Here is a 27,178-nt window from a genome sequence, read left to right as displayed (position 1 = left end):
TTCTCCGAGCCATTCATTGGGGGACACAGCACCCGCCCTGTTTAGCCTACTGGCTCATTTGTAGCATTCTTAGGTTTTGACATAGTTATGGTTATTGTTGACTGTTTAAGCTCCTACTGCTTTTTTCACCGAACTGGAGATATCTTATCCAGCAAGAGGGTGAATACTGCAGGGGAGGAGCTAACTTTTTTCTGGTTTACTTAGTATCCTCCTAGTGGCGAGCAGCATAACACCCACTGTCTCTGTGTCCCCAAATGAATGGCTCGGAGAAAAGGATTTTACGGTGAGTACACAAAAATCCCTATTTCATGAGAAATACAAGTAGTCACTAGACATGATGCAGTCGCCTTTTATATTAATGTACTAGAGTCCTGCTAATTTTTTAAGGGCTATTTGGTTGCAATCGGCTACTGCTCCATTTCTTAGTTTGCACCAGTTTTGATGAATCTCCTCATTGTCCCTAATATAAGTTTTTGGTGCATTTCAGGAGATGACGGCTATGAACAGATTTCGAGTGATGAAGACGGGATTGCGGACTTTGAGCGGGAAGCATTTAAATATCCAAGTTTTGATATTGACTACACACCAGAGGATTTGGATTTGCCCACCATGACTTATGATCCGTATGATCGAGACTTGGGACCCCTCCTTTACTTCAGTTGTCCATACAGAACAGCTTTTGAGAATGAAATTGGAAAACTTCGGGACCAGGACCTCGATAAGGACACTTTTGGGGCCAGTGAGGTGTCAGTGAAGCTGCTGGAACTACTCGATCTCTATCAAGATGACCGAGGTGCAAAGTGGGTGACTGCCCTGGAAGAAGTCCCTAGCTTAATAGTTAAAGGATTAAGTTTTCTTGAGCTTAAAGATCCTAGCCGAGACCACCTGAGTCAGATAGTGGACTGGGCTATGCAAGCACTGGACTTGCAGCTCGCTCTCCAGCAACCAATCGCACTGAACGTTCGGCAGCTCAAAGCAGGCACTAAGCTGGTGTCATCCCTCGCAGAATGTGGCCCTCGAGCTATCGAGTCTCTGCTGAAGGCAGACGTCATTGGCAAGTTATATGATCTTTTGTTTGCGGAGCACGTGTCCTCATCCCTCAAGCTGAATGCTTTTAAATCCCTGGACGGCATAATCAGCACAACTGAGGGCATGGACGCATTTTTGAAAAATCCTCTAGATTTACAAAGTAAAAGTGGTTACCAGAGACTCCTGGAGCTGATCTTGATGGACCAGACTGTCAGGGTCTTCACAGCTTGCTCTGCCGTCCTTCAGAAGTGTCACTTCTATGAAATCCTTTCTGACGTAAAGCGAATGGGGGACCAATTATCAGACTGCGCTCCTCCACCACCACCCTCTGCGGACAATAGAGATCCTGATCAGGAAACCCCGGCAGCAGCGGAGAGGCCAAGTCGGGACTATGACAATGATGTGGAGGTTCCCATGGATATGGATAATTTCTTAGAGTCTTCTAATATTAGTGAAGGAGACTTGGAGAAACTTTTGGGTCTTCTCAATGAGATTTTTCATCTTTTAGAGAGTGCACCCCACTCTATGATCCAGCCCCCAGTGAAGTCTTTCCCAACATCTGCCAGAATCACTGGTCCCCCAGAACGAGATGACCCTTACCCTGTTCTGTTTCGGTAAGATATCAGTGGCCATGGCTGGTGTGTTTCAGTTCTAAATTCTGCATGCTTGGTCTTGTTTCGCACATCAATCACCTTCTCATAAGTAAAAAGAGAAAAAGAACCTTTTTTTTTTTTTTTATTCAGTTTTTGTATTGTGCCTGATCTGTGTCGGCTTGTAAAATGATATCAGTTTTTCTCCTAATGAAGAAATAGATTTCCAAAAGTGATGCGTGTAAGGGAATGTATGCTGACTTGTTAGGGCATAAGAATGTCAGAGATACATGCCCATGTGAAAATCCCTGAGCTCCTCTGATTCTGCCTCTTTTTTTTTCTTTTTTGAGCTGCTTCGCTCCATTGCAGAGATATTCACTTTTCTTTCTCCTGGAGAGCACAATGTGAAATATTTGCTTTGCAGCCACCTGGCGTTTCTTCAGAGTCTTCTCTAGGAGCGTGCGATTTCTCCCCTCTCACATGCTGCCAATTAGCTCGGCAGCTGATCCAGCAGTCTCTGGCAGTGTATGGAAGGAAGGCATGAAAGCGCACAACCTCATAGTTCTGAAGAAATTCCATGTGTTGCACTACCTACAAGTGGAGATTTCACATACTGCGCTTCAAAATAAACAAATGTGAATATCTCCGCAATGAAGCGATGTATCATAAAACTGAAAAGAGCAGCAGAATCAAGGGCTCTCAGGGGATTTTATTTAATAGTGACGAGCGAGCGTGTTATCCGAGCACGCTTGTGTCTTAATAGAGTATTTTCAGCATGCTCAAAAAAATGCTTGAGTCGCCGTTGCTGCATGTCTCGCGACTGTTCGACAACCGCAACACATGCAGGGATTTCCTAACAAACAGGTAATCGCTTCATGCGTTCCAGCTGTAGAACAGTCGCGAGACGTGCAGCCGCGGCATTCTAGCATTTTTTTCGAGCACGCCAAAAGTACTGGCTTAAAAGATGTGTGAGCTCATTACTAGTATTTAAGGCTAGTTTCACACTAGCGTTTATTTGACGCAGCGCACGGCGCCGCTAAGCCCCGCTCCCTGTCCGCCCCATCCGGTCATCGCCGCCTACTATCGCACATGGACGCTTGCGATCTGCGCACCCTATCTTTAGCATAGGGTGCGCAGATCGTGCGGTAGTAGGATTTTGGGGTGCGCTGCGCACTTTTGAAGGTGTGCCGTGCGCGCCGAAATGCAACATACTTCAAAAGTGCGCAGCGCACGCCAAAATCCTACTAGCGCACGGCCAGCCCTCGATCTGCGCACCCTATGCTAAAGATGGGGTGCGCAGATCGCAAGCGTCCATGTGCGATAGTAGGCGGCGATGAACAGGATGGGGCGGGCAGGGAGCCGGCAGGGGGCGGGGCTTAGCGGCGCCGTGCTCTGCGTCGAATAAACGCTAGTGTGAAACTAGCCTAACTACATTTTTTGAGAAAGTGACAGGTCCTCTTTAAGGACTCGTGGATGGCGCTAATAAATGCGTTAGTTTCTTTGTAATTCCACCATCATAAAACTGGGTCAGTAAAGGTGTTATAAATAAACTAGGCTAAACTACCATATCGGGCACAGCCACTACCAAATGTGCACCACTATGCCTGGTATATAATGAGCACCAATGTCCCTTCTGTCAGCTGACAGATGAGGGTCCTGGAAGTTGGACACCCATTGATCTGACCTTCATGGCTTACCCTATGAGAAGGCCATAAATATCGAAGTCCCAGAAAAAAAATCCTTTAAAATAGGTGTGGTACATAGTCATATATGCCAACAAAATTTCTAATTCTGGCCACCAGGTAGAATGGTGAAGCCGCTTCCAAGAACTTGATTGCCTTTGGAATTTTGGCGCGGGGGGGTGTAATAAAGGATTTTATGTATGAAATGTGTGTAGATTAATTTTTAATCACTTTTTTCCATTTCCCTCAGGTATCTCCACCATCACCAGTTCCTGGAGTCGGCTACTTTGCTTCTTTCGTTACCAGGGACTAGTTCTCATCCTGGCATTGTTCAGACTTCTCGGCAGATACTTGGGCTTCTGGCCCAGTCTCAGAAAGGACTCTTGTTTCTGTTGTTTGAGAACGAAGCCACAAATCTGATCGCCAGGGCTCTGTGTCAGGCATCCGAACAAGATCAAGATGACAATCTGCCTTCCGAGGGGAACAACGAAGACTCGTGTGCCTTGTGGCTTCTACATGCCACCCAGGCTCTTCAGTACATCTCCGAGCTCTTTCACCACTTCCAGCATTGTGCTGCCACTGAGGAGGCTGACCAAGCCAACTTGCTGGGCATACTGCACAACCTTTACCTTATCACCTTCAACCCCATCGGCAGGTCTGCGGTGGGCCATGTCTTCAGCCTGGACAAGAACCTGCAGTGCCTTATAACCTTAATGGAGATCTGCTCTAAGGAAGCCCTTGGGTAATTTGCCCGCTGTATCTTTGGGTCTTGTCACGTAGACCGATTTTTATGTTGCCTACATCAGGTTTTATTGATACGTACCTTTTTACTTTTCTGCAAAATTTTGGTTTGACACAATCTGCCACTGACTTCCTCAACAATTTTATTCAGAGTAGACAGGAATGTAAAAATCTGGAAAGGATTTCGGTGGCATTCTCGCACTAAACTGTGTTAAAAGGATGAGGAAGACTCGGCATCACTCCTTATCTGATACACTTAATTAAAATTAAAGGGGTTTTCTGGGACCTAAGACATCTTGCACCAGCAGTCTTGACTGCAGTGGAGATCTTACTCCTGCTTAATAAAAGGGACATGAAGATCCCTGCTATGGCTCGTCCGTATACATGGCTGTGCCTGGTCCTACAGTCAATCAAGTGGGACCGAGGTTACCGGTACCAGGCACAGACACTGATGGATATACTCTTCTGAACCAGGGTAATTGATGAAGGCGTTGCGGAGAGGCTTTCCGTTCTGTCACTCAGCGAGTGATCTAGAGTCGAATCCCCACCGGTCAGTCATTAATGGAAGAAGGATGACATCAATATTTAAAGAGGTTACTGATTTACAACACCTTATTACTGGCTCCAGGGTGAGGGAACAGAAAAAAAGGACTGATCATCTGCTGCCATCACTTTTTTGTTGCTTGGCTGCAGAGGTCACGTAATATATCCTGCCAGAAGAGGAAGCCTGGAAGACGGTGAAGGACATGGTGCTGAGTTTAGAAAAGTGGCGCCATTCCGGGGGTCAATAAAGAGGTGTTGTAACGTAGTAGATATCCACTTTAATGTGGGAGGGAGAAGACTTAATTTTGGTTTTGCAACAGAGAAAGTATTTGTCAAATTTTTGGCTGCTGCCAAATGGCACAGATTCCTGTAATCTTGACTTAAGCAAGATGGAGATTTGTTCTCATTTTCAGGTCTTCATCGGCAAAATGTTTCCTCTGCATGTACCTGCATCTTTGTCAACCAGTGTATACTCTCCTCCCCTGTATTCTGTACCACCATATCCAATCTCCTCCTCTATATGCTGTACCGCCATATCCAATCCATCCATGGTTGCACACCTCCATGTCCAGTCTCATCTTCTATATAAAACACCGCCATATCCAATTTCATCTTCTGTGTGCTCTACCGCCATATCCAATACCATCCTCTGTTACATACCGCTATGTCCAATCTCATCTTCTATGTAAAACACCGCCATATCTAATCTCCTTTTATATACTGTACCGCCATATCCAATCTCCTCCTTTTATACACTTTACCGCCATAGCCAATATCTTTTATATAACACCGCCATATCCATTCTCATCCTCTGTATACTGTACCGCTATATCCAAACTTCTATATAACACCGCCAAATCCAATCATCAGGGAGCAGGAGCTGAACAACTGTGACTTCTTCTTTCAGGGATACAAAATCAAAGAAATCGGTGGCTTACAATTACGCCTGTCTGCTTGTTCTGCTGGTGGTGCAAACATCAAATGATATTCAGATGCTGGAAGCTCATTCTGCCCCATTACTGAAGCTCTGTAAGGGAGACGAGAATAATGCCAAGTTACAGGGTAAGCGCTCATCGCTCCTAGTTCCTGCCTCTTTTGTGTGACACCTATTAATGTGACATGTCACTCCCAACATAGAATGGCAGCCCTTATCCACAGAAAAGGTGTTAACTTTCTGATTGGTTAGTTTCCAAATGTAGGACCCCCATTGATCCTGAGAACGGGGCTCTGAGATACCGGTCATGCATTTACTCTCTATGGGACTGCTGGAGAGAGCCAAGTAATGTCCCTGGCTATCTCTCGACAGCCCCACAGCAATGTCGTATGTGTCGCTGCTGCTCTGTTCCAGCAAGGCATCCCACTGCCCCCTTGTCAGTATGGGGGCTTCCAGCGCTTGGACTCCTGCTGATCAGCATGCTATCTCCTATGCTGTGGTGATAACTTTCAATATTGGGAATACCCCTTTTTAAGTTTGTTTTTGTTTTCAGAGCTTGCAAAGTGGCTGGAACCATTGAAAAATATCCGATTTGAGATAAATTGCATCCCCGGACTGATTGATTACATTAAACAGGTATGTGAAGCTTGTCCCGGGTCACATGTGTTGGATTTACAGAGTGCACATCTGGGTCTTCTGAACTAAAAGGTTCTTTGTATTTATTACCAAATAGGTTTCATAGAAACAAGCAAGTATTAAACAGGATGTTTAATTTTATGGTTTAGATAGGAAAGCGCTTGTAAAACTAAGCAACTTTTCAATTTATGTCTTAAAAATCCTCTCCGCTCTAATGAAAGGAGGCATTTTTAATGTTATACTTCACTGCTTGTTGCCAATGTCACAGGCCACCTCTGGAATCTGAATGGTCGGTTACCTTGGCAAGGCTTGCAGGCTCTCTGCTTTAGTTCAGGAATTGCTGAATCCCACCAGCTTCACTGCCCCTGTCATGCATCAGAGGCAAAACCCAACAATCAGACTTGTCCGCAATATCCTTCAGCAGAAGATAAGAACCACTGCCTTTAAATTGCCTTTTGCGTGAGCCAAATCTGTAGAGGCCTTGTTCCCGATAATTGACCTGTGCAAACATGGCAACGATCGGCAGACGAACACACAGACTCTTGTCCGTCTGCTGATCACTTATTCTATGCTGCCTGAATAATAATGGTGGCACATCTTCCAGTAGAAACGGGTAAGTGCCGGTGACAATATGCAAACTGTATAGGACTCGGACAGTCATTCTCCCCATATAGGATGCACTGGTATGTGGAAAAACGTCACTAAAGGGACCTGTCAGCTTATGCTCCCACGCAGGCAGAAGCTTGTAGAGTCCCTGTCATCGGGCGGGGAGAAGCCACTGGGGACCGCCGTACGGCTAGTCAATAGATCAGCTTGTTCTCCAGCGGTGATTAAAAGTATATTTCTCCTTCGTCTCATTGGGGGACACAGAGACTGTGGGACACAGAGACTGTGGGTGTGTGCTTCTGCCGTCTGGAGGCCGACACTAAGTGTACAAAAAAAGAGTTAGCTCCTCCTCCGCCGCATACACCCTCGCCCCTAGGCCGGGCGTAACTCAGTTTTTTTGCTTAGTGTCTGATGGAGGCACACGCAGTCTGGAATTCCAGACTAGATTTTTTTTTTTTTTTCTATGAAGATAAGATAGGGGCGACGGTTCCTATAGAGAGGATCCGATCTCCCCAAATCACCAACGGGCGACCACGTGTGAGTAACCCTCCACGTGTCCTCTCCCGCACCGAGGGACACATCTGGGACTTTTTTCCAGACATCTATTTTTTTTTTTTTTTTTTTTAACGAAAGAGGGGCAACGCGTCCTGATTAGAGGACTCGGTTTCCCCACAACTTCATCAGGAGCACGTGTGAGCAGAACCAGGGGTCAGACTCCGCGTTGCTACTCTCCTACAACAGCAGTGTATGGAGGACCCGTCCACCCCTTGGTAGTGAGTCCAGGGGGTTGAATCGGAGGCGCAGGTGAGAGCGTACAGGGGGAAAAGGCCGCGGGTAAGACCGACAGAGCCCCCCCCCCCCCCCTCCCCTCCCCCCCCCCCGCGCCTGCACGGCGGATGGCCCTGCTCACCTGTTTGGTATATGGGGGATCCGCTCCTGGAGCGCACCGCAGGTTGGCGCTGGTGGGTAGCGGTAGCCAGGGCGTTGCACCCGGGCTCCGCACGCCGCGTGTATCGCGGCCGGAAGCCCGCCGGCGGCCGCGGCCCCACTGCAGAGCGCGAGTATCGCGCGACGCCGCGCGCCGACTTCCGGTGGTAGCCGGAAGTCCCGCCCGCTGACTTCCGGTGGTAGCCGGAAGTCCCGCCCGCTGACGCGGCGGTGACAGCGGCGATGGTGGAGACGCGCGATATAGGGCAGGAGGTCAGAGGCGCAGATCCCGGAGAGACTTCCGCCCTAACACATTGCATCCACGCAAGGACAGCCCGGTGGGTGAGTGTAACTCCGTTTGGAGAACCACGCTGCTTGTCAGGGAAGAGGTTACCCTCCTCCTCCTTCTACTCTGCCTTCAGCCTGTGCAAGTATGTCTGCAAAGGGGAAGCTCTGTACAGGAAAAGCTCACTCTTTCCTTTACGCGGTTTGCGTGTCCTGTGGGGTCAGGCTGCCAAAGGCACAGGCGGGTAAATATTGTGAAGCCTGTGAGTCGGAGCGCGCCCAGGAGCCCCCCACTGTTTCTGAACCAAGGGGTCAGGACCCCCCGGAATGGGCGGTGTCCTTATCGCAGTCTATGCTGTCCCTTACGAGGGCAATTGAATCCCTTCAGGGCCCAGGCGGGAGCAGGGAGGGGGGTCTGCCAGCGGAAGAGAGCTCGTCCTCGTCTCAGGACCCTCCAACCATTAGAGGTCGCTCCAGTACCAGGCAAGCTCATATAAAGAGGGTTCGTTCCCCGTCGGCCGGACCCTCCGGGGCTTCGGCGGCGGGTATTAGGGCATCCCGTTCCCCGTCACTGAGCTCTGGGAGCGATCAGGATGAAGGAGAAGAGGAAGGAGCCTGGAATCTAGAAAGTCTGGGGTTCCAGGATTCGGTGGACAGTCTCATTGAGGCAGTCAACCAGACATTAGAGATCGAGGACGATGTGCCCACAGCCTCAGGTCACAAGGTCTCTTTTAAGAAATCCAGGCGACCACATAGAAGATTTGCCACGCATCCGGAGTTTGAGGAGCTAGTCCAGAAACATAGAGATCACCCGGATAAGCGCTTTGCAATGCAAAAAGCGCTACAGGCAAAGTATCCGTTTCCTCCTGAGCTCCATAAGGCTTGGGTAGAGTCGCCAGTAGTGGACCCTCCCGTGTCACGTTTAGCATCTAGGTCGCTATTGTCAATACCCAGTGTTTCCTCTATTAAGGACCCAACTGATCGCCTCATGGACGGGCTTGCCCGCTCGGTATATGAGGCAGCAGGGTCGGCTCTGGCCCCCTCCTTTGCGGCGACTTGGGTGGCTAAAGCCATGGTTTCGTGGGGGGAAGCTCTGTATAAGGCCCTCCAGGACAGGGATCTGCCCGCGGAGGTCTTAGAGGTGGCAAATCAGATGTCAGGGGCAAGTGATTATCTTGTCAGCGCCTCACTGGACGCGGCCGAGTGTTCGGCGGTGGCAGCGGCGAATGCGATCGCCATTAGGCGTGCATTATGGCTGAGGCTGTGGAAAGCGGATTCTATCTCTAAAAAATCCTTGACCTCATTGCCTTTTCAGGGCAATCGATTGTTCGGTGAGAAGCTGGATAGGCTTATCTCAGAAGCCACTGGGGGGAAGAGTAGTTTCCTTCCGCAGCAGAGAAGTTGCCCGGCATTCAGGCAAACGCAAAGGCGTTTTCGACCCTTTCGTAGCCCCTGGGGGGGGACTCCGGCCAGGACATACTCCTCCGCAAACGATGGCCAGAGTAGGGAAAAACAAGTCTCTTACAGGGCCAATCCGCTGGGTAGAGGCCGAGGCCATTTACCCAGAGCGAAGGGGGCCAAGCCCCAAAAGCCTCCAGCTAAATGACTGGAGGCGCTCCGTACCTACGGACGACAGGGTGGGCGGACGCCTACTAAGGTTCAGCCACGTTTGGGTCGCAGTGACACGCGACACTTGGGTGGCAGAACTTGTATCGTCCGGGTACAAGATAGAGTTTGTCGGACGGCCACCACAGCGATTCTTCCGTTCACGACTTTCCAAGACAGATTCGCAGGCGGAGAGTTTGTTACAGGCTGTAACGACGCTAGAGCACAAAGGAGTTATCGCCCCAGTGCCGCAGGGCGAAGAGTCGCAGGGGTTTTACTCCAATCTTTTTTCGGTCCTCAAAAAGGACGGGACTGTGAGGCCGGTTCTGGATCTAAAGATCCTAAACAGATTCATCAGGGTCAGGCGATTCCGGATGGAATCCCTCCGCTCGGTCATTGCAGCCATGGATCCAGGGGAATTCCTGGCCTCAATCGATGTGCAGGATGCATATCTGCATATTCCGATATTCCCCCCACACCAGAGGTTCCTGCGATTTGCGATCGGAGGACGTCACTTCCAATTCGTGGCTCTGCCCTTTGGTCTGGCCACTGCCCCCAGAGTCTTTACAAAGATAATGGCGGTGGTTATGGCCATCCTGCATGCACGGGGCATAACGGTGTTTCCTTACCTGGACGACCTTTTGGTAAAGGGGCCGTCGTTTCAGGAGTGCCAGGACAATGTCAATATTACTCTGGATACCCTGGCCCGTCTGGGCTGGCTGATCAATTGGAGCAAGTCGTCCTTGATTCCAGCCCAAAAAATCGTGTTCCTGGGCATGATTTTCGACACCTCCCGGGGGCTGGTGATCCTCCCTCAGGACAAGGCGCAAAAAATCAAGCAAGGGATACGGAACCTTCTACAGCCGGGCTCCAGATCCATCCGGTATGGCATGAGTGTGTTGGGAAGAATGGTGGCGGCGATAGAAGCAATCCCGTTTGCCCAGTTCCATCTCCGTCCGCTTCAGCATGCGCTCTTGACAGCATGGGACCGGAGGCTGCTGTCTCTCAGTCATCGGTGCAAATTGTCTCCGCTAGTACGGAGTTCACTCCGGTGGTGGACTCGCGACTCGTCTCTGGTCCAGGGGAAGCCTTTTCCCCCGGAACAATGGTTGGTGGTGACGACCGATGCAAGCCTGCAGGGTTGGGGAGCAGTTTTCCAGAGTCACATAGCCCAGGGGCGATGGTCGGTTCAGGAGGTAATTCTCCCGATCAACATTCTGGAGATACGGGCAATACGATTGGCCCTGCGACATTTCCAGTGTTTCCTGAGACACCGGCCGGTGCGCATCCAGACGGACAATGCTACAGCAGTAGCATATGTCAACCATCAGGGGGGCACACGCAGCCAGGCAGCCATGCGCGAGGTCGGACTGGTACTACGTTGGGCGGAGAAGAACCGCGTGGTAATTTCAGCGGTGCACATTCCAGGAGTCGAAAACTGGGCGGCAGATTTTCTCAGCCGACAGGGGGTTGCGGCAGGGGAATGGTCCCTGCACCCCGAGATCTTTCAGCAGATCTGCCAACGGTGGGGGACACCAGACGTGGACCTTATGGCATCCAGAGAGAATGCCAAGGTACTAAGGTTTGTCGCTCGATCCCTCGATCCGCAGGCAATCGCAGCAGACGCACTGGTGCTCCCGTGGGGCCAGTTTCGTCTCCCGTACTTGTTCCCCCCGCTGCCGCTGCTTCCAAGAGTTATCAGGAAGATAAGGAGAGAGAAGGTTCCAGCAATTCTGCTGGCCCCAGACTGGCCCCGGCGGGCCTGGTACGCAGATCTGGTCCAACTAGTGGTGGACATACCCTGGCGTCTTCCAGATCGGCCGGACTTACTGTCCCAAGGGCCGATCTGCCATCCGAACTTAGGGGCCCTGTGTTTGACGGCGTGGCCATTGAATCTTGGCTGTTAACACAGGCAGGATTCAGACGCGATGTGGCGGCCACGATGGTGAGTGCCCGAAAACCTTCCTCGGCGAGGGTGTATCATCGGACTTGGGAAGTATTCTTCCGTTGGTGTAGGGATCGTGAAGTGGCTCCTCTGGTTTTTTCGATCCCCAACGTACTGGCTTTTCTACAAGCAGGGCTGGACGCAGGGTTGGCCCCGAGTTCCCTCAGAACGCAAATCTCGGCCCTGTCGGTACTTTTCCAACGAAAAGTCGCTTCCGTCTGGCAGGTTAGGACGTTTATGCAGGGGGTCGCACATTTAGTACCCCCCTATAAGGCGCCGACGGAATCATGGGACCTGAATTTGGTGCTCAGAGCCCTTCAGGAGGCCCCTTTCGAACCATTGCAAGAGGTCTCCTTACCTTACCTGTCCAGAAAGGTCGTTTTTCTAGTAGCCATAACGTCTATTAGGCGGGTTTCGGAATTGGCGGCCTTATCTTGTAAACCACCGTTCCTAACTTTTTATAAGGATAAGGTAGTTTTAAGGCCAGCTCCTCCCTTCTTGCCGAAGGTTGTGTCTGCTTTTCATATCAACGAAGACATCGTCTTACCCTCGTTTTGCCCGGCACCGGTGCACAGGGTAGAGAAGGCTTTGCACACTCTGGATCTGGTAAGAGCTCTTAGGAGGTATGTGGCGAGGACGGCGCCATTCCGCCAGACAGACTCTCTATTCGTGGTTCCAGAGGGACGGCGGAAGGGGCTCGCTGCGTCCAAAGCGACTTTGGCCAGATGGGTTCGCCTGACGGTTCAAGAAGCTTATCAAATCAGTGGCACGCCAGTTCCGGCAGGGATCAAGGCTCACTCGGCACGGGCAGTGGGAGCCTCATGGGCACTACGACACCAGGCTTCAGCGGAGCAGGTATGCAAAGCAGCTACCTGGTCCAGCTTACATACGTTTGCCAAGCATTATAACGTACATACCCAGGCATCCTCGGATGCAAGCCTGGGAAGAAAGATCCTCCAGGCAGCAGTTGCGCACCTCTAATCAGGGGCGCAAATTAGCATGGATTGGGTGAGTTAAGATCCCGCCCAGAGGACTGCTTTAGGACGTCCCACAGTCTCTGTGTCCCCCAATGAGACGAAGGAGAAACATGGATTTTTGTGAGTACTCACCGTAAAATCCTTTTCTCCGAGACGCTCATTGGGGGACACAGCACCCACCCTATCAGCCAGTTGGCTTTTACTTATTTTGAGTTTTACAAATCCTTGTACAAGGTTTAGGGTGGTCCCCTTTTTCAGACATATAGTTTCTTGCCTGAGTTTAAGGCGCGTTCTCCTACTGCTTATGCACTAAACTGAGTTACGCCCGGCCTAGGGGCGAGGGTGTATGCGGCGGAGGAGGAGCTAACTCTTTTTTTGTACACTTAGTGTCGGCCTCCAGACGGCAGAAGCACACACCCACAGTCTCTGTGTCCCACAGTCTCTGTGTCCCCCAATGAGCGTCTCGGAGAAAAGGATTTTACGGTGAGTACTCACAAAAATCCATGTTTTTCTCAAACTCCACAATGTTACAACAAAACCTACATGGCTGTGAGCACACAGTCCGGAGCTTCATTGATTCCAACAAAGATGGGATCAGTGAAGGTCGGACAGCACCAAGATGAGTAAAAGCCCAGTTTATTTTATGCTTTTCTGATTCGATGAAGAAATCAAGTTAAAACTGGACAATTCCTTTTTAATTGATTTTTGATCTTTGCAGAATCTGGACAATCTGATGGCTCCTGAAGGCGTAGGACTGTTGACAGCGCTCAGGGTGCTCTGCCACGTGGCCTGTCCACCTGCTTCTATTGAAGGTAACTATAAGCATTCATAAAATAAAGGTCTTTGAATATTGAGAGCTGCTGACTGAATAAAAACTACTAGGCTCCAAGTAAATAACTTAAAGGGGTTTTCCAGACTTGGTGTCCAAGTCTGCAGACAATGTGACTGCAGACTTGGGAATCGTCACAGAGCGTACTGTGCACACTGTTCGGATTCTCTGGGAATGGGCGGGTGTGTGATCAATGGTATGTGGTTTGCATACGAGTGGTCACATTCCTACTAGATGTGTAAGACCTCTCTAAATTCGCTTGTATTGAGCGAGGCATGCATATCTAGTTGGCACGGGACCATGACGCATGTATGGTTACTTGTGCAAACTTACGGTCATGCACTTGGCGAGCGAGAATCCTGACAGCATGCACGCTATGAGGGTTCACAAGTTAGTGCTATAACTGCAGGCTTGGACCTGAAGCCTTTACAATCCCTTTATCTTGGCCATACACCTTAGTAATATGTTTGCCAAACCTGACAATTTAGGCCAATTATCTAATGCTTTTAAGTGTTTTCATACAACAAATACTGGGAAAACAAAATGGATCTGACATGGTGGAAAAATGACAGCACTCAGTACACAGTAGAACGGAAATGTGTTTTTGGTTAAGTGTCCAAAATTCTAGTGACTGCCAACATTTCTGTCCATCCTGTCATGTTTACTTGCTTATTATTGATGAGTGACTTCCTGCGGCTGCATGTCACCGCTAATCAAATAAAAGCATGATTTATACCCGGTTGAGTGTCACAGACTTATGAAGTCTTTGGCTTGTGCAGCTCTTTCATACCCGGAGATCGTCGCCTTGTTATATATGTTTGCAAGATAAGTTGACCACCTTGGTGATCGAATAGTTGATCAGAATGACTGACAACAAAGTAATGCTGGTTGACTATCTCTTGCTCTGGATACTTCACGCAGGGCTTGAAAAAGGTCCAGGATGGACTGAAACGTTGTCCGTCGCTAGTATTTTAACACTTGGCACCTGGTGATCTCTTAATAAACAAATTTCCTTTCTATGACACAGTGAGTGCCGTGATAATTGCCTAGACCTGAAAATACACTACTGTATCGCTCCTCTTAAGTTCTTTGGCTGCTGCAGAAAATGGGGACGATTGAGGGGGTGATCCCAGTAGACACCGTGGCTGGCAGATACCGGGGAAGTCAGGCTACCTTCTTGGAGCAGGGTGTGTGGATGGTTTTCTCTCATCGCTTAAGAACGGAGAGACGTTGTCCCACTATTAAATTAAAATAAAAAAATTTGCTGTCGGCAGCATATATTCTCACACGGATTTTATATCCATCTTTAATTTTTTCCCTTCACAGGGCAGCAGAAGGACTTGAAGTGGAATCTGGCTGTCATTCAGCTCTTCTCTTCTGAGGGACTCGACACCTTCATTCGGATTCTGCAGAAAATGAACAGCATTCTCATCCAGCCCTGGAGGCTGCACGTCAACCTTGGGACCACTCTGTACAAAGCAGTCACCATCTCTTCAGCTCGATGTTCTCTGTCATTACTCAAGACTATGCTCACAGAGCTTTTAAGAGGTGGCTCCTTTGAGTTTAAGGATATGCGAGTCCCGTCCACTCTTGTGACGTTACACATGCTCCTATGCTCCATACCTCTAACTGGAAGACTGGACGGAGAGGAGCAGAAAATTCAAAGCGATATCATAGATATCTTACTTACTTTTACCCAAGGAGTCAATGAGCAATTGACTATCTCAGAAGAGACTCTGGCCAACAATACTTGGTCTTTGATGCTTAAAGAGGTGCTTTCATCTGTCTTAAAAATACCTGAAGGCTTTTTCTCTGGACTCGTCATTTTGTCTGAGCTTCTTCCTTTCCCACTACCAATGCAGACCACTCAGGTAAAATCACTAGCGGTATTATTTGCTCTCTTCTTAATGTCATAAGGTCAAGGGGCAAAGCCAGTTCCAGAGAGTAAAGGGTTTGTGCGCTTTCTTTCAGGCTATTGAACCACAGGACATTGCGGTGGCTTTGAACACTAGGAAGCTGTGGAGCATGCATCTACACGTACATGCCAAGCTCCTACAGGACATAGTCCGGTCCTTCTCCGGCACATCCTGTCAACCTGTGCAGAATATGATCAGACGTGTCAGTATTCAGTTGTGTGATCTGGCTTCACCCACCGCCCTCTTAATTATGCGCACAGTCCTGGATCTGATCGTGGAAGACCTGCAGAGGTACGTTACATTCCTCCTGTGTATTTTCTGCATATTACTACATAAAGTAAGTGGGGGAAAAAATAAAATTAAAGTTTAATTTCTGTGAAGTTATTACAAGTAAATTAGGGAATTTTATTACTAGCCATTCTTTCATGTAGTTGGCCCTATGGGGCCAGTTTTCTAGTCACCGGGACAGTATGTAATTAATGCAAGGGCTCTGCGTAGAGTAGCGTATATCTGAGCCTCCTGGCAATAATGCTTTTAGGAGATGAAGTATTGGGGTTCAGGTATACCTCCAGCGATCCTCTCAGGATTTGCACTTCAGTGCTTCTGTAATAATCATTAACTTGCAGGTTGCACTCATCTTTGCAGATGTATGAATGGTCAGGTAAACAGAGGATGAGAGGTATGAGAATAGTGATAACTACCTGTTATTGATTTGACAAACCCATATATTCAACGTAGCTATTCTTCTGGACTCCCCATAAGGTTGCCAGGCTCTGCTGGATGTTCATGTCAATGTATTGTCTGATTTATTTATATTTTTTTACTCGGAGAGTATGAGATGCTAAAGTAGGCTGCCACTAAGTAAAAAAAAAAAAATGGTGTTGCCTAATGGTCTATACCCACTCCTAAGACACAGCGTCCTGGAAAGACACATCCTGGACTTAAAGATGCTCAGCAGTTTTGTCTGACTTTGTCATCACTGGAGCCAGAAGGGTTCCTCTCTCTTGTAGACATCGGTGACATGCATCTTCATATTCTCCTAGCTGGGCCACTCCACTTTCCCTTCACTGTATGTTCTCTTTGGAATCGCGACAGCCCTCACTGTCTTCTCCACAGGTCTCACCTCTCTTATGGAATTTGCTAGGTGAGGGATATTCCCTTCCTGGACATTTTTCAGTTCTGCATGAGGGTGCTGAGCATGATGGTCATTGTTTTTCAAATCATTTACTTGCACTATATTTAAGACCAGGTAATTAAAACAGGAAGATCTGCTCTGCAAACCGGATGCCATAATGGGTTTTTGTTTACAGAGAGACATAAGCTTCCTCTCATTAAAGAATCTTCTTAGACTTTTTGACTAAAGTGTCCAGATATGAATATTGGGGTTTGCATTGATCCAATATTATGGGAGATAGATTATCGGTGTTGTAGTGAAGGGGCGAACTGAATGCATTCCCTCATCACCATAAGGCCTACAGAACCCCTCCATTTAATAACTGTCTGATCGATGATGCTATACATGCCATATTTCCACTCTATCAAAAGGTAAAATCGCTATAGGAAACATGATGATATCTACCGTATGAGACCTCTAGGGGTGAAGATATCCTGTAAGTTAGAGAATTCATAAAATTCTGAAGGGCCGAGCACATCCCACAAACATGAGCTCATCAAGGGGAGCTATGTGGGCGTAACTTTGATCTTACAAAGAGCAGAAGTTGGGTTTGGTCCTTTGTCAGTTCTGGGAAGTTACAGCTTGCTGTGAGATCTGTCTGTTTCCTATGCAGTATCTCCCTTTGCTAACCTGTGGGCCATTTCCGTGACATCAGATTTAGTAATTCTTTTGTTATTCCTTCTTATTTTTATTATACTGTTTTGTTCCCATTTTGCATAATCTTTGCATATTTACAGGCAGAAGTGCTGCGTCCCTGGCAGACTGGTGACAGCGGTGAGATCTGTTTTCTGTGTAATCCTTCCCACCGGCTGTTATCCGTCTTGGGCATAAGTGACATCCAGTGCCCTGCTCTCTGGTTTGGTTCTGGAGTTCGCACTACACCCCACTCGGTATCTGATGTCGCCGGCGGTGTCTTGGCTACGGATCAATCTTGAAAATTTGTGAATCATCCCTTTACCTTGCACTCAATGGTCTCTCCCCCTCCAGGACTACCTATTGTAGTCTATACCATCAACTCTATCGAGGGGATCTATTAATCTCTGCCGAGGGAGTACATGGAACCCTCTACCATAAAATAAATCGGCAGCTTTCTCTACAGGTTGGAACTTTATGCTCCACTAACGCTCAGTCCCTATTTTTGGGATGGTCAAGTGGCTCATGGTTTTTCTGCGACTACCTCGGTTCGATCTTTGAGATCTCAGGATATCTTCCCCCAGATTCAATCACTGCATAAGTGATGGAGTTGTGTAATTCTCTCAATGTGCATCTCTACAACTCCCATCCCAATCTCAGGGACTCAACTTGTATGGCAGGTTCATGTATCTGTGAGTAGTCTCGGTGGACGCACCGGTCACTACTAGGAGAGCGATCTAATTCCATTGTCTTGCAGCCTTATGTTCTCATGTGGGTCAATGCGGATGGTATTTCAAGGACCATTATATCCCTAGACGGCTTTGTTAGTGCTTTTGTGTGTTTTTGTTTTGTTTTTGTTTTTTTAACCCCTTTTCTCCTACTCCTCAGTAGGGGACTCAGGACCATGGGTGTTATGCTGCTTGCCACTAGGAGAACACTAAGTGAACACAGAAAAAGTTAGCTCCTCCACTGCAGTATACACCCTCTCGCTGACTGAGATTTCCCCAGTTCTTGCTTAGTGTCTGTAGGAGGCACTTGGGTCTGGCTTCAGACCCCACCGTTTTTATTTTCGATTTTTGAGTTTTCTGTAAATTTTTATTTTTTAATTAATGGAGTGAAGGGGGCGACGGTTCCTTTCAAGGGTCCGCTCTCCCTCGAACCAATAACAGGCAAGAATGCGGAGTATATCTCCCTGTACCCTCTCCTGCGACGACTGGGCATACCTGATTCTTCAGGGCGACGGTCCCGATCTCGCACGGATGAAAGGGGCGAGCACAAGGAGTGCACAGAGACTGAGGAGTGCTTCTGATGCCCTAAATTAGCCCCGTGGCCTCTCCATCCCCCTGCCCATAGGGAGGATCGATTGAGGTATACCCCTTTTAAGAACTCCTACAGCTCTGCTGCATCGCCCGGGAGGATGAGATCTGCAGCTGGGTCCTGGACAGCGCGGCCTGTGCGAGCACCAGATTGGAGGTATGGGGTCGGGTCCTGGTCCCTGGGAGAAGAGCTGACCTAGTGTCAGCAGCGGTACGTTGGCGCCCCGTCGCGCCCCCCCCCCCTTTTTTCCTTCATCTGACGCTTAGCGCTGGAAGGCCCAGAAATTTAGTCCCCGGCTTTTCGGCCGGACTAGGCCACAATTTACATAGCGCCACCTACCGTCAGCGCCTTCGCCCACGTCCTTGGCGCTTCTCGCTCTGAACGAGAAGCGCCCTGTTAGTTTCGGCGGCCATGCTTTTTACCTCAGCCTGTTCTGTGACGGCTGTGGGGGGCTCGCACTGACTGACAGCACTTGGCGACGCTGCAGGGCCACCGCTATTCCTCTTGGGGACACAGCATCAGGACCATGGGTAAGCTGCATCTGCCCTCAGAAGACAGCTTAACCCCTTCTCTGCACATTCCCTTCATCTGCAGCCCAGGCTCTGCCTGTAACTCTTTCGGGGGCACTATGTCTCAATCTCAGGAAGCCAAAAGGGCTACTAAGAAGCACACTGCATTCTTTACCTCTTGTGCCACTTGCAAGACTGCCTTGCCCAGTGCCCAAAATAATCCGTTATACACAAATTGTGACCCGGCTTGTGCTCAAACACCATCCGCTGCCACCGGACCCTCTGTATTTAGTTCCCCTGAGTGGGCTGCGTCCCTGTCACGGTCTTTGGAGTCACTGACCAAAGCTATAGACTCCCTCCGGGACTCCTCTTTAAGTCAAAACCTGCCTTCGCGGACCGAGGAGGGCTCTGGAGACGGCCAGGAACCGTCCACCAGCAGGGGCCGTACTCGTTCAAGGGACGGTCAGGTCTCTAGAAAGCGGACCCATGACGCGTCCCCCAGTCTCGCTCGCGCTTCAACATCTGCGAGCTCTGTCTCTCGCTCTCCCTCTCCCAATGTGCACAGCGAACATGACTCTGAATACGAGTCTGACATGTCTGTACCCCAGAATCCCCCCAATGACCAAGAATCGCTTGATTCTCTTATAGAGTCAATTAACAGGATTCTGAAGTTGGACGAGGACACTATTCCTGCCCCAGAACACGTTGTATCTTTTAAAAAGACTAAACGTGTGCACAGGGTGTTTGCCAGCCATCCAGAGTTTAAGGGCATTGTCCAGAGACATAGGGACTGGCCACATAATAGGCTTTTGACCTGAAAACCATTTGAGGCTAAATACCCTTTTGCTCCTGAACTAATGAAGGATTAGTTTCAGTCCTCTTCTGTGGATCCTCCTATATCGCGTCTTGCTTCCAAAACCCTCCTATCTGTTTCTGAAGGTTCTTCAGTCAAAAACCCCTCTGATCGTCAGATTGACTACCTTGCTCACTCAGTTTTAGAAGCTTCAGGAGAGGCACTCTTTCCATCTTTCACGGCGACTTGGGTGGCTAAGGCTATGGCCACCTGGGCAGAGGTATTAGTTACTGCCATCCAGGATAGCAATCTTCCCCCGGAGGAAGCCAGCGTCGCCAGTCAGACAGTCCACGCAGGAGACTTTGTAGTGGACGCTTCTTTAGATGCGGCCAGTTGCGCTGCACAGGCAGCCGCAAATGCAGTCTCCATTAGAAGGGCCCTATGGCTCCGTGACTGGCGGGCGGATTCAACTTCCAAAAGATCGTTGACTTCCCTGCCTTATCAAACCGGTCATCTATTTGGAGAGAGTATAATGAAAACCTGGCACTCAACTTAAATGCTTAAATGGAACAGTTTATTTGTAGTACCAAACAAAACGTTTCGGTCAGTGCAGACCTTCATCATTTACGTGCTCAAAGATTGTCTGTACTTAGATTGGAGGGTGCTTTTTGTATGTCCCTGTAAAGCCAAATGTCAGTGTGCTGCTGGAGCGCAGTTAAGTCTTATCTGTCTGGCAGGGAAAGCGCAAGCCTGGTCCTCCTGGACGCTGTGTTCCAGTAAATTCCTTCCCCAAAAAAGGCCTGTGCGGCCGTTTCGGAATCAACAGCTGACTCGTTTTCAGCCCTTTCGCAACAATTCCACTTGGTCCTCCACAACCTTCTCATCTGGATCAGGTCGATCCCCGCGTGGTGACAGAGGTTCCCAGGTCTCAAACAGACCTAACCGCTCTTGGAAACCCAGGCCAAGGGCATCTGGATATAGTGGAGCTGGTGTCCTCCGGATACAAAATAGATCCCCCCCGACACGTTTTTTCCGGTCCTCACCTCCCAAGACAAAGACAACAGCCTTCCTTCGGGCTGTTCATGCGCTGCAAAGGGATGGAGTCCTCATTCTGGTCCCACAAGACGGAAAGGTTCAAGGGATTTTATTCAAACCTTTGTGGTTCCAAAGAAGGATGGTACGATGCGTCCCATACTGGACCTCAAGCTGTTAAATCAGTTTGTCAAGGTACGGCAATTCAGAATGGAATCTCTCCGTTCAGTCGTCGCCTCCATGGAAAGAGGAGAGTTCCTAGCATCCATCGATATCAAAGATGCTTACCTTCACATCCCAATTTGTCCATTCCACCAGCAGTTCCTGCGCTTCACAATTCGCGAGGAACACTTCCAGTTCGTTGCCTTGCCTTTTGGACTCGCCACCGCCCCGTGAGTCTTTACCAAGGTCATGGTGGCTGTCATGGCCATTCTTCACGCTCGGGCAGTGGTGGTACTTCCCGTTTCTGGACGACCTGATCAAGGGTCTTTCCAGCCTGTGAGGAATCCGTAGATATCACAGTAAATATACTTTCTCGCCTGGGTTGGGAGATAAACTTCGAGAAGTCTTCTCCGGCACCGGCTCAGTAGGTTTCCTTTTTGGGAATGATCTTGGACACTTCCCGTGGGTTTGTTCATTCTCCCTCCAGAAAAGGCACGAGCCTTACAACAGGCAGCGTGGACTCTTTCCCGTCCAATTTCTCACTCCATTCGTTTCAGCATGAGCGTTCTCGGAAAGATGGTAGCAGCGATAGAAGTGATCCCATTCACACAGTTTCATCTCCGCCCTTTACAACATGCGCTGCTGTTGACTTGGGACAAGAACCTGTTCTCCCTGGACCATCGGTTCCTTCTGTCCCTGCGGGTCAGACAAACCCTCAGGTGGTGGACACTGAAATCCTCCCTGAATCAAGGGAAGTCCTTTCTCCCAGTACGATGGTTGGTGGTGATCACCGACGTAAATCTTCTTAGCTGGGGTGCGGTTTTTCGCCACCACACGGCACTGGGTCGTTGGTCAATTTGAGAGTCTCGTCTCCCCATCAACATCTTGAAGATACGAGCAATCAGATTAGCCCTACTGAGTTTCCACCATCTCCTCGCAGGTCACCCCATCAGGATCCAATCCGACAACGCCACGGCTGTGCCGTTTATCAACCGTCAGGGAGGTACTCGGAGCAAGATGGCCAGGCATGAAGTGAGTCACATCCTCCTTTGGGCCAGTACCAACCATTCGCCCATCTTGGCGATCCACATCCCGGGGGTAGAAAATTGGGCGGCGGACTTTCTCAGTCGCCAGGGCCTTGCCTCAGGAGAGTGGTCTCTTCATCTGGAAGTTTTTCAGCAGACTTGCCATCGCTGGGGGACTCCGGATGTGGATCTCATGGCCTCAAGGCTAAACCACAAAGCTCCTCGATTCATTGCCCGATCTCGCGATCCATGCGCCATCGGAGCAGACGCCCTAGTTCTGCCGTGGCAGCGGTTTCAACTCCCGTACACTTTTCCCCCTCTTCCCTTGCTTCCAAGGGTCATCAAGAAAATCAGAGCAGAAGGGGTACCAGTGATCCTAGTCGCGCCAGATTGGCCGCGCCAGGCATGGTACACAGAACTTGTCCAACTCATCGCCGATGTTCCCTGGCGACTTCCAGATCGCATGGATCTACTCTCACAGGGCTCGATTTACCACCAGAACTCCGGGGCTCTGTCTTTGACGGCATGGCCATTGAATCCTGGATTTTAGCACAATCTGGTTTCTCTCACGAGGTGATCTCCACCGTGATTAGTGCTAGGAAGCCCATGTCCATGCGCATTTATCACCGCACCTGGAAGATCTTTTTCTCGTGGTGCAAGGACCATGGTCGATCCCCTCTGGTGTTCTCCATCCCTTCCATATTGGAATTCCTACAATCCGGATTAGAGTCAGGCCTCGCGCTTAGCTCTCTCAAAGGCCAAATTTCAGCTTTGTCAGTTATATTCCAAAGCAAAATTGCCACCAAATTGCAAGTGAAGACGTTCATTCAGGGAGTTTCCCATGTGGCGCCTCCCTATAAAAGGCCATTGAAATCATGGGACCTTAACTTGGTTCTCGGAGCCTTACAGGAAGCCCCTTTCAAACCACTGCAGAACGTGCCACTAACTGTTCTCTCTTGGAAGGTGGTCTTTCTAGTGGCAATTACATCAATAAGATGAGTTTCGGAGTTGGCGGCCATGTCCTGCTGTCCTCTGTTCCTGAATTTTCATCAGGACAAGGCAGTTCTGAGGACGTCCCCGCCCTTCCTGCCCAAAGTCGTTTCTTCCTTTCATCTCAATGAAGAAATTGTTTTGCCTTCCTTCTGTCTGGCACTAGTCCATCGTATTGAGAAGGCCCTCCACACCCTGGATGTGGTTAGGGCTCTTAGACGGTACATCTCGCAGATGACTCACTTCCGCAAGTCAGATGCCCTGTTCGTGCTTCCAGAAGGACATAGGAAAGGTCTAGCCGCCTCAAAAGCCACACTAGCCAAGTGGATTTGCTCGGCTATTCAGGAATCCTACCGTGCCAGCGGGCACACCTATCCCAGCAGGGATTAAGGCGCATTCTACTTGATCAGTGGCGCCTCTTGGGTCATTCGGCACCAGGCCTCGGCAGAACAGGTCTGCAAGGATGCGACTTGGTCCAGTCTGCATACCATTACAAAACATTACCAAATTCACTCGGGCCTCTGCGGATGCAGCTCTTGGCAGACGCATCCTGCAATTGGCAGTACCACAGCGTTAGGCCATTGGTACATGGGGTATTAGCAGTTGTATGCTTCCCACCCAGGGACTGCTTTAGGACGTCCCATAGTCCTGTGTCCCCCAATGAGGCGTAAGAGAAAAAGGGATTTTTGTGTGTACTCACCGTAAAATCCTTTTCTCCAAGCCAATCATTGGGGGGACACAGCACCCACCCTGTTTAGCCTATTGGCTTATTGTATTGTTCTTAGGTTGTGACATAGTTATTGTTGTTTGTTTAATGCTCCTACTGCTTTTTCACTGAACTGGGGAAATCTCAGCCAGCGAGAGGGTGTATACTGTAGAGGAGGAGTTAACTTTTTCTGTGTTCACTTAGTGTCCTCCTAGTGGCAAGCTGCATAACACCCATGGTCCTGTGTCCCCCAATGATTGGCTGGGAGAAAAGGATTTTACAGTGAGTACATACAAAAATCCCTATTCTTTTCATCCCAACTTCCTTTTGCTGGGTCCACCATTCCTGAATTTTGAAGGGTTTTGTGCGGCTCTGCTACCTGGATTTTTAAGGCCTGTAACTCCATCCTGCAAAAGTTTGTCCATTCTTGGCAGTGCTACTCCCGTTTGAACAATGGGCTCCCTTACTTTTGAAATGTTTAACTCTCAGGACCTTCTCTATTCCAGTTTTAGTTACGAACTCAATTTCTAAATCCCTCTTTTTATACTCCTAAATTTCAACAAGCATGTCTAGACTCCCATTGGCACTGACCCCTGTGCACTGCCCTCCAGCATCCTCTGGCTCCTTAATACCTCATCGTACGGTTTGTGCCGTTGTTTTGCTCTTACCTTACGCAGGGTGAGGAAATTGTTTGCTCTCCACTTCCAGAATGTTCCCCGTGCCCTCAGGTTTGGTCAGAGTTCTTGGGATATATATGCGTCTATGAAAGCCGTCTGGCGTTTTTCTACTTTTTTTGGGCCCTGAGATTACATCTTTTATTTTATTTTATTTTTTTTTGTATGTTTAATGTGTGTTTTTTTTCTATTACTGTAGAAGCCAATGGGTTCATTAGTAGAGCTGCTTCCTTTCACATTGCCACTCATTCTTCTAGGGTGGTCCGTTATCCAGTCATCTGCTACAGCTCGGCAAGGCTGCCACCAGGGCTTTGTTTTTCACCGTCGCATACGTCACCTTTTTGCTCTCCTACTGCTTTTTGGCACTAATAAGAGCTGCCTAGTGTTCTTGGATAGGTTGCAGCCCACCAGGGCCTATAACTTACTAGTCGCAGAACGTATACTTATTGTGCCATTGCAGTATATTCAACATGAAAGGGATTTTAATTGAAATGTGTCATAAGCTGCTGAACTTTGCCATTGGACCCTATTGTAGCTCTAGCTCGCATTACGACTGCAGTAAATGTGGGCGGGGTCTGCTCACGTGTGTGATGTCCCCTCCCCTTCTGGGCAATTGAAAAAGATAAGGGAGGATGAAGTTTAGGATCACAGGGCGTAGACTATCTTGTTGGTGATTGCAAAGTGATGTTGAGATGTGAACAGTGTCACTGAGAACGGCCGGCAGCACTGATTCTGATAGTTGGTGCTGATCCTTGTATCACTCGCTGGGATTAGGTGTGCATCTGAGCAGAGTGTGTACCATACACTCTTCATCTAATCCCTTCCTGTATTACAAAGGATGGTATTATATGCACTGCAGTGTATGACACATGATGGAATCGGATACATGGCTCTGCTATGTCAGCGTAGAGCCTCATTCGGATGTCTACAATGCAGGGACGTCTAATGGAGGCTTTTTTATTTCTGCTTCTGCAAAGCCCATTAGACTTCTGATGCACTTTGCAGAAGCAGCAATAACGCCTCATTTAGACGTCCCTGCATTGTAGACATCGGAATGAGGCTTTACGCTGACATAGCAGAGCCCAATCCGTGTTCAGAGGAGAGCAGCATGATGATTGCACTGATGTGCACAGAACACTCCATTGCTAACCGTGGCGGTGAGGTTAGGTCAGGCAGCCTGACATTGTGCTACTTATCCTAGGCTACCGACCAGTTCTCACCGTTCTTACCTCACCAGCACTGCTCTCACCTCTCGGAGAAGCCCTGCAGTTATAATTTCTTCTTCCAGCGGTGGGAATAGCTCAGTAGTCCAACACTGGCAGTACGATGTCAGGCTGCCGACCTGCACTCACTGATGCTGCCCTAGACCCCTTTGCTCGATGCCGTAGCTCGGTCCTCCCAAAATCACCGAGCATTGTGTGAGCAGTGACGGGGGGGAAATTGTAACACGGAGCACAACTCTGGACTTCAACAAAATGGCCCCTGAGTCCTCTCCCAGAGCTGTAACCTGGACAGCCCACGGAGCGGGACCAGCTCACAGCTGGAGGCAACTGCAGTGTAGGAGATAGCACAGAATAACAAATGTGCAAAAATACCCTGCAGTAAAAAATGACAATCAGCAAGTGCTGGTAAAAAGATGACAAATACAGGGTATTTAGTCGATACTTTTTTTGCAAAAAAAAGTGTATACCAAGCCACTCCACCTCGTCAAGGTAACCCTTAATGGAGCAGTCCCTATCTAATGATTTAAAACCTGAACATATGAACAGTGTCTAAATGAACAGGATTAAGACAGGCGCTTCCTAGTATGGGCACGTGGTGTAAGACGGCTCTTCATGTGCATGTCACACAAGAGGGGTGGGGTCTCTCAAACCATGCAAAAGCAAGGAAAAAAATGGATTAAAAACACATGTGACATGCACAAATGTGAACAAGTCGGTCACACAGTGTTCACACCACCCACTGACTGAAACACAAACAGAAAGCACAGAATAACAAATGTGCAAAAATATCCTGCAGTAAAAAAATATGACAATAATCAGCAAGTGCTGGTAAAAAGATGACACTGTCCGACCGACTTGTTCACATTTGTGCATGTCACATGTGTTTTTAATAAATAAAAAAAAAAAAAATAACATATATATATATATATATATATATATATATATATATATATATATATTGTGTGTGTGTGTGTGTATATGTATATACATATTTATTTTCTCAACAAATGCAGGTTACCAAACAAAAAATAGTACTCACACCCCGCCATTGGTGGAAAAATGAAGATAACTGGTCTCAGAAAATGTCGACAAGCCAATTTTTTTTATTTTTAACTACTAAAATAGAGAAAAAAAAACTATATAAAATTGTAGTGACCTGGCTTGGTCATTCAGGACGAGGTTTATACAGGGGCAGGAGACTAAGTCTTTGGGGTTTAGTTCATGACCTGACTTTGGTTCTCAGTTATTGATGGTTTCCTTGTGGAGACCTGTTCGTGACCATTTCTGAATCTAATATAGTGGATGTGATAATTTGGGAAGTCAATGTGATGTGACCTTTTTCAGCACCCCAGAAGACAAGGAGAAGCAGTTCACGGGTCAGACAGCTCGGCTCCTCGATCTCCTCGACTCTTTGGCTGCCCACAGAGCCTGCAAAGTAGCAATTCTTCACCTTATAAGTGGAGGGAAAGGCGATGAGCGATACGCTGAAGTGTTCCAAGAGCTGCTGACATTACTAAAGTCTGCGGGTGACCGTGTCGTCCAGCAACAGTGCGCAGAGTACGTGGCGTCCATTGTGCAGTACCTCTGTGACCAGGTACCTTTTTGTATTACTCTGTTTTTACATTGTCTTCTCCTGAAGCTGTGATTTTCTTTTTTTTTTTTTTTTTTTTTTAATCTGAAATTATTATTATTTTT

The 27,178-nt window shown here is 48.6% G+C and overlaps 1 protein-coding gene across 2 annotated transcripts in view; it reads left to right on the top strand.

Moving 5' to 3' along the window:
* Nucleotides 1-27,178, top strand: part of VIRMA (vir like m6A methyltransferase associated) — a 61,688-nt gene that overhangs the window by 27,369 nt on the left and 7,141 nt on the right. For both annotated transcript variants that reach the window (XM_073590066.1, XM_073590067.1), the window contains exons 8-15: nt 488-1,643; nt 3,552-4,043; nt 5,493-5,647; nt 6,073-6,155; nt 13,219-13,312; nt 14,656-15,200; nt 15,301-15,536; nt 26,828-27,077. In XM_073590066.1, the coding sequence (XP_073446167.1) occupies nt 488-1,643; nt 3,552-4,043; nt 5,493-5,647; nt 6,073-6,155; nt 13,219-13,312; nt 14,656-15,200; nt 15,301-15,536; nt 26,828-27,077 (3,011 nt within the window). The remainder of the gene's footprint in view (nt 1-487; nt 1,644-3,551; nt 4,044-5,492; nt 5,648-6,072; nt 6,156-13,218; nt 13,313-14,655; nt 15,201-15,300; nt 15,537-26,827; nt 27,078-27,178) is intronic.

This window comes from Dendrobates tinctorius, unplaced genomic scaffold (assembly GCF_039654945.1).
Source record: "Dendrobates tinctorius isolate UK_male_01 unplaced genomic scaffold, ASM3965494v1 ptg000116l, whole genome shotgun sequence".
Lineage (NCBI taxonomy): Eukaryota > Metazoa > Chordata > Amphibia > Anura > Dendrobatidae > Dendrobates > Dendrobates tinctorius.
The sequence above is the reverse complement of the archived record's forward strand: the minus strand, read 5'-3'. Positions and strand labels throughout refer to the sequence as shown.